The sequence below is a fragment of the Bos mutus genome, chromosome 12, assembly GCF_027580195.1.
Source record: "Bos mutus isolate GX-2022 chromosome 12, NWIPB_WYAK_1.1, whole genome shotgun sequence".
In the NCBI taxonomy this organism is placed as follows: Eukaryota; Metazoa; Chordata; class Mammalia; order Artiodactyla; family Bovidae; genus Bos; species Bos mutus.
This window is the reverse complement of record NC_091628.1, coordinates 54356774-54373421: the sequence shown is the minus strand read 5'-3', so window position 1 is coordinate 54373421 and position 16648 is coordinate 54356774. Positions and strand designations below refer to the sequence as shown.

The 16648-nt window shown below is 32.3% G+C and overlaps 1 protein-coding gene across 15 annotated transcripts in view; it reads left to right on the top strand.

Annotated features, from left to right (window-relative positions):
* The window catches only part of RBM26 (RNA binding motif protein 26), an 81379-nt gene extending 68953 nt beyond the window's left edge, over positions 1-12426 (top strand). For 10 of the 15 annotated variants that reach the window (XM_070380640.1, XM_070380644.1, XM_070380636.1 and 7 more), the window contains 4 exons: positions 3073-3186; positions 4806-5968; positions 6609-6667; positions 10663-12426. In XM_070380640.1, coding sequence (XP_070236741.1) covers positions 3073-3186; positions 4806-4895 — 204 coding nt within the window. In that variant the 3' untranslated portion in view covers positions 4896-5968; positions 6609-6667; positions 10663-12426. The remainder of the gene's footprint in view (positions 1-3072; positions 3187-4805; positions 5969-6608; positions 6668-10662) is intronic. The other 5 variants (XM_070380639.1, XM_070380638.1, XM_070380637.1 and 2 more) reach the window with 5 other exon arrangements.
* The last annotated feature ends 4222 nt before the right edge of the window (positions 12427-16648 follow it).

Sequence of the window (16648 nt, the reverse complement as noted above, 5' to 3'; positions counted from 1 at the left end):
TTGATTGATATTATACAATTATAAATTCATAGATTTAAACATTTCATGGGTATTGATCCATTGTTCTCAGTTACTGATGTGTCCTGGCTTTGGCTAGTGGCTACTATATAGGTTTGTTGTGAGTTGTTTTGACAGGACTCTAATGGGTTATGATATTTTCTTTCTTTCTGGTATGAAAAGGTGTTCCAGGTTCATCTTATACATTTTCTCTTCCAGACCATGAACTGGCCATTTCTCTAAGGAGCTCTGGTTCTTATTACTGGGAAAGGTATTTAAAGACCATAGTCTGAGTACTAAGCATGCTCATTACTACTGAGTATGTTAATTATAACAATTTTTTTCAGAGGTCAGAGCTGGGGGTGGGGGAAAAAAATGCATTCATATACAGATGTGCACATATACATATACATGTATAGCACATATATACACACGTATAAAGAAAATAAATTGAAGGCTCCTGATATTTCCCATATAATTCTGTACTGTGTGGTTTTTATACACACACACATATACAGGTATGCCCTGTTTTACTGTGCTCTACTTTATTGCAGTTTGCAGATAATTATTGTTTGTTTGACAGATTGAAGGTTTGTGGCAGTGCTTCTTTATGCTGATCTGTCGCCACCATTTCCCAACAGCATTTGCTCACTGTATGTCTCTCTATCACACTTTGGTAATTTCTGCAATATTCCGAACTTTCTCATTATTATTATTATATTTGTTCTGGTGACCACAGAACAAATGGTGGTTGTTTGGGAGCACCATAAACTGTGCCCATATAAAATAGCAGATTCAGTCAATAAATGTGTTCTGACTGCCCTGTCAAGCAGCCATTCTGTATCTCTCCCTCTTCTCGGGCCTCCTTGCTCCCTGAGACAAAATAACCTTGGAATGAGGCCAGTTGATAACCCTACAGTGGCCTCTAAGCATACAAGTGAAAGGAAGAGTCTCACATTGCTCACTTTAAGTCAAAGGCTAGAAAGATTAGGCTTAGTGAGGAAGGTATATCAGAAGCTGAGCTAGGACAAAAACGAGGCCTCCTGTGCCAGTTATTCAAGGTGTGAACACAAAGGAAAAGTTCTTGAAGGAAATTGAAAGTGCTACTCTAGTAAACACAAGAATGAAAAGAAAGTGAAACAGCCTTACCGCTGATGTGGAGAAAATTTAGTGGTCTGGAGAGGACATCAATCCAGCCACAGTATCCTCATAAAGAAAGAAAGTGAAGTCGCTCAGTCATGTCTAATCCAGAGCAATGCCCTGTCTGTTTTCAATATTGTGAGGGCTGAGAGAGATGAGGAAGCTTCAGAGGAAAAGTTTGAAGCTAGCAGGGATTGGTTCATGAGGTTTAAGGAAAGAATCTATCTCCATAATATAAAAATGCAAGTGCCAATACAGAAGCTGCTGTGAGTTATTGGTAAAATAATTAATGAAGATGGCTACTGTAAACAAATTTTCAGTGTAGATGAAACAGCCTTATATTGAAAGAAAATGCCGTCTAGGATATTCATAGCTAGAGAAAAGTCATGGCCTGACTTCAAAGCTTCAAAGGTCAGGTGACTTTTGTTTGGGGCTCACGCAACTGATGCCTTGAAGCTGAAACCAGAACTCACTTAGCATTCCAAAAATCCCAGGCTACTTAGATTTATGCTAATTTTACTCTGCCTTATAATGTGTAAATTTTGAGTAGGGAATGGCAACCCTCTCCGGTATTCTTGCCTGGGGAATCCCATCGACAGAGGAGCTTGGAGGGCTGCAGTCCATGGGGTCTCACAGAGTCAGACACAACTGAGACCAACGCATACGCATAACGGGTAAATTGAACAACAAAGCCTGGATGACAGCACCCAGTAAATAATTTTAAAACTAAAACTTTAGAGAGTTGTAGATTCACCTTGTGCATTTGAAGTACGTATTGAATATAGAGATGTGCAAAATTAGATCATAAGAAATTTTTGAAGAACTTACTGTAGATGACATCACTAACATCACTAACATTTTCTTTAGCTGGATGAAAACATGAATTTTATGAGTAGACATTTTGTGTGAGATAGTTGGAATTCCTTGCAGGAATGTGCTTTTATGTAATATTTACAGCCTCAAAAACTTAATTTGTTTCTGGACTTAAATATTATATATAAGTACTTAAAATTTCTTTAGTTATATGACATGATGGGGTCATGGACTAAAAATTTTTGAGCTACATTTTAATAGGCATGAAATCTTTTAAAGTAACCGTAAATTTATATGTGTAGATTTAAAAGTTTTACCTGGGGACTTTATATCATACTACTCGTGGTCAGATGTCATTAAACATGTAATTGTTTCTACATTTCACATTATGCTGTACTTTGAGGTTTTGCTGTAAATCTTTGGTGACAGTTATTTTGGTTTGTTGCTAATGTTGATTTATATTAGTTCACATTACTTTAATTTGAAAGCACTATTTCTGAACCAGCCATTTAATGTAGCAAGTATTTAGGCTTGACTGTTTACTCAGTTTTCATTATATGCAACTCTGAAAGCTTTGTAGGGAAGTTCTTTAGTTTTCAATAGAAAAGCTCAGTTTTTTTCCTTCATTGAGATATTTGTATTTTGTATTAGTGATGGATCAGGCATTTTATGGTATTTGTGATTATTTGATGTAATTTAAGTATAAATACACATGCAAAATTATCCTTAAATTTATTAGAGGCTTCTAGTTTCTAGTTACTGTATGAGTCATTTGTGAATTAATAAGAATTAAAATACAAAACCAGAATCTTGAAGTGCTTTGCAGTTATTGCCCTGAGTAGCAGTTATCATTTTACTGTAGACTTGGAGACATAGTTCTTCTAGTCACATATTGGCCAGTAGTGAAATAGCTCTGCTCAAATCACTAGGCTGACTTTAGAAATAAATAACAATATAAAGTAAATTATAAACTGCAATAATAAATAGTAAATAGAGAAATAAACCACAAAGCAAAAATAGACAACTGTCTTCACTTGTATTTAATATTAGGTACTATAACATTTCATTGTTTTCTTCATAAATTATTAATGTTCTGTATTCCAATGTTTTTCGTTGTTTTAGGCTGCAGTTCATGGAGCTCGTTTCAAAGGGCAGGATCTAAAGCTGGCATGGAATAAGCCAATAACTAATATTTCAGCTGTCGAAACAGAAGAAGTTGAACCTGATGAAGAGGAAGTATGTTTTTTGTTTTTTTTTTCATTTGCTTTTACCCTTAAATGTTTATTTTTATATAAAATATGATCTATGGCTGTGATTTTAACATAAAGCTTTTATTCCTGAGCTACTTTCCAGGCAGGGGATAGCAGATAAAATGCAGATGATTAAATTTTATGTATTAACGATAACTGTGGATTTCTAATCCAAAAAGAATATCTGAAAATCATATATATACTCAGTTTTCATTTATTCTTAGAAGACAATAATTGCTCATTAGATTTTTATCCACAGGAAGTCTTGTGATATTTTAAGTTTTAGAGTATATATTTACTTAATTACTTTATTGACATTTCAGGTTTTAATTCATATCATTTTAGTTCATTAGAATGAATGCCTGCTATATGGTAGATACTGCAATAGGCAGAAAAATGAATAAGACACGGTCCCTATCATCAAGGAGCAATACAATCTGGAAAAGAAGGTGGTGATAGACACAAGAAACTAATTATAATAAAAGGCAGATTGATATGGTGAATAAAGATTTGAACAATATGCTGTGGGTACGCAGAGGAAGGAATGATTGTTTCTTTCCAGAAGAATCTTGAAGGAGGTGGTAGCAGTGTAGCTGAACCCCAAGTGATAAAAAAAAAAAGCTTTTCATAACCAAGAACTTGGACTGGTAATAGTTAGAGAGGCATTATAATTGGCAGAGATATAGGTGTGGAATAGTATATTTTTTCTTGCATAACAGCAGTTAGTCTTATGGCTGAGAGGGGGGAGCATAAAGACCACTGAAGTGGGAGAGCCCTTTGAAACCAAAAATCTAAAATAAGCAACTCTGTTTTGTTTAATCATGAAATAAGCTGTAGGAAAAAAAATTGAGGAAGTTAAGGAATAAAGGTAAGGTGGGAAAACTAAATGGTTCCATGTTTTACCTTGATTAGGTTTTCATTATGGCACTTCATTTTGTTTGGAGAGCATTTGAGGCTGTTATACATGTCCATAGTCAAATGCAAGAATAAAATGTGTATTTTGAAACTCATATACATGATTTGTCATTTTATATTTTAGATTATACCTTTGTCCTTCCATGAGTTTGAATTGAATGGGGAGAAAAGCAGGAGAGCTCCTGGTATTAGGTATTTTGAAAAGTTTGAAAAGTAGTCTGAGAAGCTTTTATGAAGGGAATGGGGAAAAGAAAAGAATGCTGTAAAAGAAAATGTTTGTTACATATAGCAGAAAAGAAATATAAGTATTGATAAACTTTATTCAAGTTATTGGTTGATTTAGTGTCAGAGAAGAATTACTGATGTTTTCTTAAAAAAAAAAAAAAGGTGTGCAGCAATGTTTTGTAGGTATAGAAGATGGCATAATTTGATGAAGAGAGGCAGGAGAAATGGCATGTACAAAGGCTTACAACTTTGATTTTTTTTTTAGTGTCTGTGATGTAAGCAGTAGAATAGATAGTACTGAGAAACCTTTGAGTGGATAAAGGTTGCTTTTGTTTCTTGAATGGTCTAACTATAGAAATACCTTTTGTATTCGACTCTGTTGAGAGTAATCAGTATTTAAAAGTGTCACCTTTTTTCTTTTCTTTTTTTTTTTGGGTAAATTCCTAAATGCATTTTAACCTAAAGTTTCAGGAAGAGTCTTTGGTGGATGATTCATTACTTCAAGATGATGATGAAGAAGAAGAGGACAATGAATCTCGTTCTTGGAGAAGATGATTTGACTGATCATTGATCTGCATATGATAGAACTCTACCTGTGTTTCATTAGTATTATCTAATGTACTTTTACATATTTGTAAAAACAATTTTTGGTAAAATGTAATGAAGATGGATTTCACAAATAGACAAAAGAGAAGAAAACTACCTTCTGAATCCTGTATTTTGAAAGATTGATGTTTGCGTTTTATTTCAGTAAACAATTGGTAAAGACATCACACTAGAAACATATGCAATGTTTTTATTACATACTCACTGAACATTACAGAATTATTTGGGTTCTTTGTAATTTAATGAATAGGTCTGAAGACTTAATGACCAATACTTGTTATAACTTAGAGAATTTTGTTTTACTCCAAATAAGGAATGAATTTGCATTTAAAATCTTAATGAATGTTTTCAAAAAATGAATAGATAACATAGTACTCTAACTAAAGTCTCCAAGTTATGTATTCATAATATTACATAGTAGTATGCTTAGGCTTTACTATGTATTAGCCTTTTGTTGGACTTGTGTATGTATTTTACCATATGGGTTTTAATGATAACGGTGTATGACTGCTTTGCATTTGAGTCCTTATGCATTCAGATGTTAAAAAATAAAGTGGAATGGTCTCTTGAAAAGAAAAGAAAAGAAAAAAGCAATGACAAAAAAAAAAAAGACAATGTTCCTTGATTTAAAAAAAGAAAAAAGAAAAAAAAAGAAAGAAAAGAAAAAGAATTAAATAGACCATTCCAGATGGTGATCTACCCTTCTCCCCAGTTATCACAAAAGGAGCTATAATCACTAACTTATTCTTAATAATGGTTACTGGTACCTTTACAATAATGTACAATCCACTGTTTAAAATTTATACCACTTCAGTTTGGTTTGATCCTATAAACTTTCAACAGATGTCTTAAAATTTAAAAGCAGGCTGATTAGTTTGGAACCAGACTTCAAGTAGAGATAACATTTGGTGAATAAGAAAACATCACATTACATTTTGGATGTATGAAAGAAAACTTGACCATTTGAAGATGTATGAATAAAGAAATGTACTATAGATACTACTTTAGGAAAGCACTGTTTGGTAAGTGTTCCAGTCTGATATTTTAAGTGTGCATTTCCTATACTTCTATAAAAAAAATCTTTGACATTTGCAACAATATTGTGATTTTTAAGTGGACTTCTCTCATGTTCTCTGACAACATGATCATTGAAAGTTGATATAGCAGTTTCTAGGAAATAAAGGCGTTCTTTGTAGAATGGAGGGTGGGAGACTACATATTTATCTTTTAAAATTTATCCTTTTGGTTGCAAGTATTTCTACCCCTTCTGAGATTACAGTGATTATATTGAAAATCACACACAAAAAAACTTTCTTCCCATGCTGGGGTCCTCACAGTCACAAACTGTAATTTCACCACCATAGTCTTTTGCCAGTGGAGTAGCTCATGGATGCTGTTCCTCTTTTTCTTTTCTTCCTCCACTTAAAGTTGTATATATACTCCCAACGGTAGTTCTGTTTCATAGGAACGTTTTGGCTTGCAGTTGATGCACATGTTTATATTTAAAATTTCACTGTCAGATGTCTTTTGTCACAATAGTGACTTTACTCAGAACTTCTTTACTATACTTAGAGCTGTGATATATTTTTATGTATAGTCTCTTGTATGTTGACTATGTGCTATTCTGATTCATTAGGTAAGTTTGTTTTCTTTTCTTTTTAGTAGTCGTGAAAGATGCCAAATTGGCAGAGGCTCACGTTTCTTCTCTTTACACCAAACAGGTATTATAAAGAAAGAAAATCTTTCAAAGGCCAGTTAAATCTCCATACTGATTTTTGGCTTTATAATTTGATTAGCAAATTTTAGTGTGCTGTTGTGTAATTATTGTAAAATTCCCTTATAATGTAACTGAAATTATATATTGTTTATTTAAATTCATAAATAGCTAATCACTTTCCCTATTCTTAAATTCTGTCATAACCTAAAATTAAAATGTTTTACACCGTGTTGCTTTGAATGAATCAGAACGCAAGTATGTTTTGATTGGGTCCTAAAGTATGGGGATTAAATATTAGCAACATTTATCAGGTTCATAATTATATTTTTATTATCATTAATATTTTAATTGTAAATATTATTTAGTATTAAATTGCTATTGGATTTTTTAAATTAATGAGTATGTTTATAAAAAAAATACTAGTACTCTACATGTACTTTCATGTGTTCTCATTTAAAACTTAAGATATCCATTTTACAGGTAAGGAAACTTAGGCTAATAGAGATGGAATGACTTGCCCAAAGTGATAGCTAGTAAATAGAAGGACTAGATTTGAATACAGGCACTCTGATTTCAGTGCCAGCTTTTTTAAAAACTATGTTGCTACCTCCTTCGTAATTATTGATCGGGCATGAGATTGTGTTTGCAGTAAATGTAGTAGATGTTACACAAAATTACTAGTCTTTGGTCATTAGCCAGTTCATACCTTAACCATCCCTTTTAATACAGCACTTTGTTCATATCTCTGTTATAGTACTTATGTTGTAATATAGTTTATCTGGTTTATATGTCTGTCTTCCCCACTAGATTACAAGCTCCTCTAAGAAGGGGACCATGTCTTATTCATCTTTATCTCTAGTGATTATCATAAAACCTGGCTCATAGTGGACATTCAGTTGTTTGTGGGATGAATTAATGAATGAATGCATATTTAAATCTCCAATAATGGAGTGACAATTACCTCCCTTGTTAATTCTTATCAATTTTCCAGAAATCTTTCTTGAAGGTCTTCTCAATCAATTGGGATCATCTTAGTAAACAGTTGATTCTGTTAAGTATTGTACCAGTGGGGTTTGTTACAAATAGTGATGGAGGAGTATACACATAGTCTTAGCGGAATTTCCATAGCAATTAGTAAGCTATTAACATTTTGGAATATTAAATGTCTATTTCAGGAGTAAGATAGCCTTTTGGTTTCTATCATTGTGTAAGAACAGAAATGTCAAGAGCCACTAATCTAGTCCATCCCATTAATTTTTTATATTCAAAGATGAGCAAGTATAGAGTACTGGACAAGTGTTAAGAGATTTAGCTTTTGTTCCCAAGCTCTGTAACTAATTCTCTGGCCTTAGAAAAGTCTCTTAACTTATCCAGGGTTGTTTTCTTGTCTGTAAAATGAAAAGGGTTGGACTAGATGATCTCTTCGGAGAAGGCAATGGCACCCCACTCCAGTACTCTTGCCTGGAAAATCCCATGGACGTAGGAGCCTGGTGGGCTGCAGTCCATGGGGTCGCTAAGAGTTGGACACAACTGAGCGACTTCACTTTCACTTTTCACTTTCAGGCATTGGAGAAGGAAATGGCAACCCACTCCGGTGTTCTTGCCTGGAGAATCCCAGGGACGGGGGAGCTTGGTGGGCTGCCGTCTATGGGGTCGCACAGAGTCAGACATGACTGCTGCAACTTAGCAGCAGCAGCAGATGATCTCTTAAGGTTCCTTTCACATCTTTAGTTTCCCTGGTAGTATATTAGTGTTTGATCTAAAACAGTTTAACATATCTATACCAGTTCTCCCTACCTGTTGTTGCTGTTACTGTTTCTATCATCAGTAGAAGCAACTTAGATTTGGTTATGATAAGTCATACAGTGTGTCTTGGTACAGTTTTGTATACTGTTCCAGATGTTTGCTTTTGCTACACAAATTACATTTAACCTAAAAAGTATAGATTAACTTCTGTATTCGCACTTTTTCTTCGTACTTACAACTTCCTTTCAGTTCTAAACTCAGAGTTTAGAACTCTTTTTTATTATAGTATTTACCTAAAACTTGAAATACATTTTTTAATTCTGCAGTTTTCCTTAGAAGTTCTTTGCTATAGTATAGATCTGGGCTGAAGTGGGAATGAAGAAGGAATTGAGATGTAGACAGCTACTTTTTTCAGGAAAAAATGGAAGGAAATTATATATCATTTGTTAAAAGATTGATTAGGATTACCTCAAGGGATGGTGGAGTTGTCATTTTACATATTTCATTCAGTATCTTATGTCTCTACATAGCAGTGTTGTTTTAAATGTTATTGGATAATTGTAACATTTAAAAATTAATTTTGGTAGTTAACCAGTATTCAGCATTTAATGAAATCGTGTTGCATGAATGGGATAGTATTCCATAGCTCTTGTTTTATTTTGTGATATGATCAAATGTATCAAACGATAGTTTACTATTAAGATAAGACTTCACTGTTTTAGCTGACTACCTGTGAAAAGTATGGTTTAATTGGAGGAAATTTCTTCTTACTAGAACTGTTTTATGGGGACTGTATTTTCAGTCTTACTTGGAACAATACTCACTGGTTCTAAAGGTTATAAAAAGAAAGCAAACATTTGCTCATCTAGTATGTTGAAATATCAATGGCTATTTTAGAGTATCATACAAACTATCAATTTATATTTTCTTCCTTTTTTCCTTACCTGTAGTGTAAACTAATTATAGAAAAATAGTTTTAGTCCTAGAATTTATGTAAACATTTGTAAGATTTTTTTTTTCTTCCCTTACAAAAAAAATCTTAGCATTTTAAAACAAAAATGTCCTGTGTAAAAGTTTTGGCTTGTTAGCTTAGTTCAGTAAGCTTGTTAGCTTATTTTTGGTCCTTTACAGTGCTATTCCCATTCTTCTGAAACCCTATATGATTAAAAGTAGAAATTTAATCTAGGGATAAATCATGAACATACAATATTTGTAAGGCAGAAAGAAAAAATTTCCTTTTCCCATATTTTCAGAAACTATCTAATTAACTTTTGAACGGGCTAGTTGCTCTAAGGTATGTATACAGCATACAGGCTTTTAGAGAAGAATAGATTTTTTTGCTCTCTGATTATTGTATACCTATCAGATGACAGCAGATTATCTGACAGATAATCTGACAGATCTGATATCCAGAATAGCTATCTAAAAGACCCGAGAAAGAAAGAAACCTTGGTGAATTTGATTGACATGCATTAGTAATTTCTAATGAAAACGTTATACTTATTCAGTAGAGAAATTCCTAATTTGGTTCTTGCATTTTATCAGTATTATGTACTTATTAGATTAGTATAATTGAAGCATTTTTTACTTTTTTGTACCAATTTATGTTTCTTTTCTAACCCTTCCCTCCCTGTTACTTTATTTCATCCATCCTCTTATCTCATCATCCAAGTTAGTCTTCTTTTGTATACCAAACACTGTCTCATTTTGATATGTTCCTTTTTATTTACTTTTGTTGTTTATCATTATGCTTAGTATAGTATTTTATGTCATACAGTGTGATTGAAGAATGAAATGGTTATCCCATGGAGTTTAAGGAAATTACATATATAGCTCACGATTATTTTGTAGTCCTTGGGAAACTTAAGACAATTGTTCTTGCTTTTATTTTTTTATCAATATCTTGAAATTTGTTAATGATTTCTTAAAATTGTTACTTTTCCAACCCACACTGATAAAAATTTACTATATGGTCCATGATGACATTTCCTAATGAAAAATTTGGATCATAACCGTGTTGCCGAGCTGTTATCTGTGCAGCTTCATGTTTCAGTGAAGCGTGTTGCAGAGAGGTTTTGTTAAAATCATTTTAAACCATGGTTGATCTTTGTAAAATTTGTCTGCAACTTTCTTTTTGATTCTTTTCTCAGATGTAATGTTTTAAAAAAGTTAAGGTCATTGTATGGTATGATTCAAGTTTTAGATTTATTTACTGTTTTCAAAGTTTTTTTTAATAGTCTTCTCTTTTTCCAGCAGAGGGAGATCATCATTGCCTGAATTTAGCTTTGTGACTACAACAGCAAGACCTGTTCCTGTCTGGAGACGACTGTTACAATAATATGACACTATCACTTTATGTTTGCCCTTTATCAGTTTGAATAGATGTTTACATGTACCATAATTAGCATTTTTATTTTTCCAGTTCAATTTTAGGGTACATCTGAGTCCAGAAGTAAATCTGAGTGTGTGCTTTGTCTGATCTTATACTTAAATGTTTTCTCCCCTTTATAGCTGTTTGTTTTTAAACACTCTAAGAAGGAAAAACAAATCCTCTTGGTTTTCCTAACATGAGATGAGTTTTCAGGCTCAGCCAAGTTGAAATTGTATCTAGGAAATCTATAAAGCCATGATACTATGTTCATCAGCATGAACAATCTAGAATGATGAAAATGATTAAAAAGTTAAACCGTGGTTTGGCTTTACTTTTTCTGGGCTTTAGGATACATTTCTGGAGTTAGGGTGGTTACTTCCAATAATTTTGAACAAATGGTTAAAATATTTTTTTCACATGGTAATAACTTGCCTGTTTCTTCTAAATATATTTATTGAAGTCTACGCCAAGGCCACTTACCCAAATAATTTTTAAAAAATTCTTAACTCTTCAAAATCAACAAGGAGAATAATTTGCTTTTCAAGTAATATGGGATGATCTGTGAATTATAAATACTGAGAAATATCTAATGAACGTCTAATTTACACAGTGTTTCCTTGTTTTCTTCACTTGCAACGAAGACATCAAAGACAATCTTAAAAGCAAGGGGAAATAGTGTGTGTCTAACACTGTTAAAGACTGTAGATTTCTTGCCTTAAGAGGTGTATGTCTGTGTTCTTTATTTATAAGCAATATGGTGTAGAATTATTTATAAAGAGTGAAGTTAAATTTTATTCTAAATTTTCACCCAAAATACCCTCTTTATAATGGGCACCGTAGTTTTCAGAACATTAATTTCTTAGTATTCCTTCTTGGATTCTCATTAACATTTTAGAAGTTAACACTTGATCACAAGTTTTCATTAAAAGAGTCCAAATTATATTTGATTCTCTTCACCCTTGTTTTTCTTTTGTTTTTAGTTCCATTCAGCCATGCTCACATTTTCACCTTTTTGTGCAAAGTTAACTGTTTTGCAAGCACTTTTTCTTGAGTATGCATTGCATTTGTCACCAGGAAAAAAGAATGAATATGTCAGACATAATGTAAATTATCTATTTTGATTCATATTAATTGAAAACAGCATGGTTAATGTAGGCTTGGTTTAAAGAACAGTAAGTATTTTGGAAATTTTTCTTATGTATGACCTTGTAGCCTACAAGGCATTTTAAAATTAGACTTTTGTATTAGTTCACATTGTAAACTAACGTGTGGCCACTGGGAGTTTGCAGATATTTTCCCAGATTAGTTCAGTATTTTTTCTTTGTAAGGAAAGCTTCTCTCTCTGTGTAATAGTTAGAATAGCTCTAACGTGCTGGGCTGAAAACCCAAAGATAATTCTCTGAAGAGACCGTACTTGGCTGTTATCAGCTTTGGGTTGGTTAATAGCTGTGGATCACATACCACTACTCTCTCTTATTTTGTCATCTTCCTTTTTTTTCACCCCCTTGTTTTTAAATTAAAAACAAAATAAAGCAAAATGAAATTGAACATGCCATTGGGAATCAGAAGTTGAGATGATTTAATTCTCGTTAAAATCATTGCACTTTTTGAAAAATTGCTTTGAGATCTGGTAGGTCAGGTACATATTTTAATAATTTCCCATATGTTTATTAATTAAAGATGAGGATTTTCATTATTTCATTTTCCTGAAGAGGATTCTCATGGAGCTATATGTAGATAACTGTACAGAATCACTTTTGTGTAATTGAATGAAGCAGTTTACCTCTGCACGATTGCATTATGAAAGCCTTTTATATATCTTTATATTTTTCAATATACTTAGATTTTACACTATTAGCTGCCCTAGTCATGCTATATGTGTGTTTTTTTTTTCAAATAGAGTTTATAAATATTTGTGCTCAAAGTACAGATCAATTGAATATTTTTGGTCTTGTTTACAAGAGAAATAATAACTTTAAAGCGATGCAGCCCCTCAAGTGTCTTAGGAAAAAGTCATTGGTGCTACAAAACCTTTCAATATCATTTTTCAACCTGTTATCCAGACTTTGCTGAGCTTAAATCTATGATTGCTTATAACTTAATCTAATCTAGCAGCATAATTATAAAAGTGGTCTGTGATGAGCCAGGTAAAGAGCCCAGCCAATTAGAAACACCCTGTAATTTAAAGAGAATGATGCAGAATGACATACTAATTGGTGTCCAACTTCCCAGAAAGAAAACATTTTCTTCAATTTGTCAGCAGCTCTTTTGATAAGAGGAATGGTTAATATGACTAGACTAAAAAAAAAAAAAAAGATACATTGAGCATGGCTCAGTTTTCCCAATTGCAAATGGAAAACTTTTCTAATCCTAAAAAATGGTGTAATCCTCTTCTGCATTCAATTCCCATCTGTCTTTTACTCATCAGGAGGCAGGGTAATTCTTAAATATTTATAGAACATTTGATGAGTTGTAAAGAGATGTATTATTTACATTGTACAAGTTTTGTGTTGATGTGCAGATTTTCTGCATCTGCAAGACTTCATTCCAGCATCTTAGTGAATGTTCTTAGGATACAGTTTTTAAGTATCAGCAAAGCATTCATAGATGTTTACTTTTGATTCTCAGAATCCTGAACCTGTTTTGGGTGTAATATTACTTCAGAACATGTCTGGCACAAGATTTCCTTTAATAGTGGTTTAGTTGAACTCAATTTCTGTGGATTGTTGAACCTAAAAGCACCAAAGGAATTCTTTCTTGTCTGGAGACTGGATTATTCCAATTTTTAATACCTGTGCCCATAAGTATCCCATTTCATGAATGTGTGTTGGCATGGGGGGAAAATTCCCTGCTCTTTGAGTGGAGCGAAAGTAATTGGTTAAGCTGTAGCAGCTTTTTTGTTTATTTTTAAAGTGATAAAACTTGAAAATGGTAAAACTTGAACTAGAAAACTACTCTTGTATGCCTAGAATGTTTATAGTATTATGTGTTTATGTGGGGTTGTCAACATTTTTATTATTTATAGTTGAATTATGTTGTTTTGTTTGTTAATACCCATAATGTTTATTATTTTTATATTTTGAAAATTTTTTAAATAAAATAGTCTTACTAAAAGCAGTTGTTAACTTTTTAAAATTGTCCTGCATTTTGCATCAATTATATTAACATAGAGTAGAAAGGAGAATTTGCAGCTCTCAGGCATTGCACAGTTGAAAATTCTGAAAATATTTATATGAAGAAATGGCTCTGTATTGCCTCTTCCTCTCTTCACAGCCATTCTCACTTAAAATTGTTTTAAATCACCTTTGGTACCAAAGTGTTCTTGACTCCTTTTGTCACACATATACAAAAATCTTCCGTATCCCTTTTCTCCCTAGTTCCTGCCTATTTATTGCTGGAAATGTTCTCTTTATTTCATTTGGGGACTAAAAAGTTTCTCCTTATCATGAGTGATTGTATAACGATACTCTAATATCAGAGAAGGACTACCATAGATTCTGAAGTGAAATTAGAGACATGAAGCATTTCTGTCAACCTCGAAGGCCAATGAAAGTTTTCAGAACGTCCCTCCATAATTTTCAGTTTTCATCTGAATGTTTATTCTCCTGATCTAATTTGATCTGCTTTTCCAGCATTCAACATGTTCATTTCATGCTTTTATTGAGTGAACAGTATTGTGATATTTTTTGTTTTTTTTTTTTTAATTGCAGATATTCCTTCTGTTATCTATAACATGGGTTAAATAAGTTTGGTAGTTGCCTATCTTCCACTGTTTCTACAGGAAAATACATTATCATTTCAAAGTGCATAAGTTGATAAAAATCCAATTAGAGATCTGGTTATGAAATAGAAGTCTCTGGCTTGAAGTAGAGGATTTTGGTTAATACATGACGACAGTAAAATTATTAAAAATTATATAATATGTGGAATATTTGCAGAATAATCATGTTAGCCTTCACTTAACCTGGGAAATACTTCTGTATAGAGTATGAGTGGATTTGGTCTTTTTTAATCCTGTAAAAAATCACATATGACATACTGTCGAAAAGCTAGACATTCAAAATAAAAAGACAAAGAGGTAGGATGATAGAAAGCCTGTCATTTACAAATGATCCCCAGACATTTTAAAATGGGATTATATAATGCATATTGCTGTGTCTTTCGGTGTATGGTAATAGGTTAATATACCATTTTTAAAGCCCCTCCATTTGTAGATGACTCACAGTGTATTGTCTCCTCATTTGGGGCACTTAGGACTTTTCCAGCTTTTATTTTATTGTAAATAATGCCATATCCTTAAACATCTTAGATTATTTCTTCAAGATATTTTCTCAGAACTGCTGCATCAAAGTACATTATTTTTTAAATGATATACTTTAATTTGATCTTTTATAGGCAGATAGGTATGAACACCTATTTTCATAATTTAGCTTTGGAAAAGACCATTCAGTTTTCTTTGTAAATGTGTTAGAACTTACTGAAATTGTTCTAAACATAGCAAATTAATGCTTGTTATAGTGGTTAAGCTCTTTTTATTTTCTATAGTATGTTGTGGCAGGATTTTATATTCCCTACCGTAGCAGTTTGTTTCCCCCTTGAGAAGTACAGATTTGTATACTTTTGTCACAACATTTTATAAACTTTCAAGAACTTACACAGTCTCATAACTAGTCTTATTGGACAGTAGGGCAGATAACCTTTGTCTTTATTAAATAAGTTAAAATAAATGACAGAATAAGGACTGGAATTTCCACTTCTTAATACCATAGCCACTATAAGAATACTCAAAGAGGTATCAAATAATTTACAGTAAAAACAAACTCCCCTTATTTTTTATCTCAGCTCTGCAAACTGCTTCCAGAAAAATTTGTCTTCCCCATGAAGTTCATGAACATTCGTGATTGAAGTACATAAAGAGAAGTAAACTGTGAAAAAAATTACGTAGAAATGAGAAAATGATGAGTTCCATATATTTCCTTATATAAAAGTCCATTTTTAGAAGAGTCATTTTATTCAAAATAATAAAATTCCTTGCAAAATATTGCTTGAATATTTTCCTGAGCTATCCATGGTCATGTTTTATCTAATATTTTTTCTAATATATAATATGACAGTTCCAGTATTCAAGGGTTTTACAGTGTTATAGCAGAGTTTTCTTAAATTGATCATTAATTTACTTTTTATATATCTCAAATGTGTATTATTGAAGTACTATGCAAGAACTTGTATTCAGTGCTGTGAGAATCATTCTGATAATCTGAAATATAATATGCCCTGTATTTGTGTTGAAGATTTTGAATTTAGGTCATGGAGTTAATGAAAAGACCAATTTTATATTTCTGACTTCAAAGAGGGTACAGTACAAATTACAAAAAAGTAAACCTTAAGAGTCTCACATTTTGACCTTCTTTTTCCTAATGTTAAAATGCTATTTGTCCTTAATATCTCATTTAAATCAGAATTTTCAGGGACACTACCATAATCTATTTTTTTTTAAGTAACATCTGTGACTTAAAACTTAATAGATACCCTTTATTTTTTTTTAAATTAAAGTCTGTGTTGGAGAAATACTTAGAAATTATAACTGAAAGTTTGGAGTTAGAAACAAATTTGTACTAAATTTAATGCAGTATTTTGCTTGTTTAGGGTTTTGGTTTTTGGTGATAAATAACTAGTAGATGATGTGCCAGCTTTACATTTTTTTTTCTTATCAAGTTAATATTCAGAATTAACAAATTAATGATTAAAAACGAGATCTCTGGCATTTAACAATTGTCATGTCTGCCTAAGGTAAGAATTTAAGTAAAAACCAAATAGGTATCTTGACAAAAACACTGAATACTGAACCAGTTACTAGTCATGACAGTC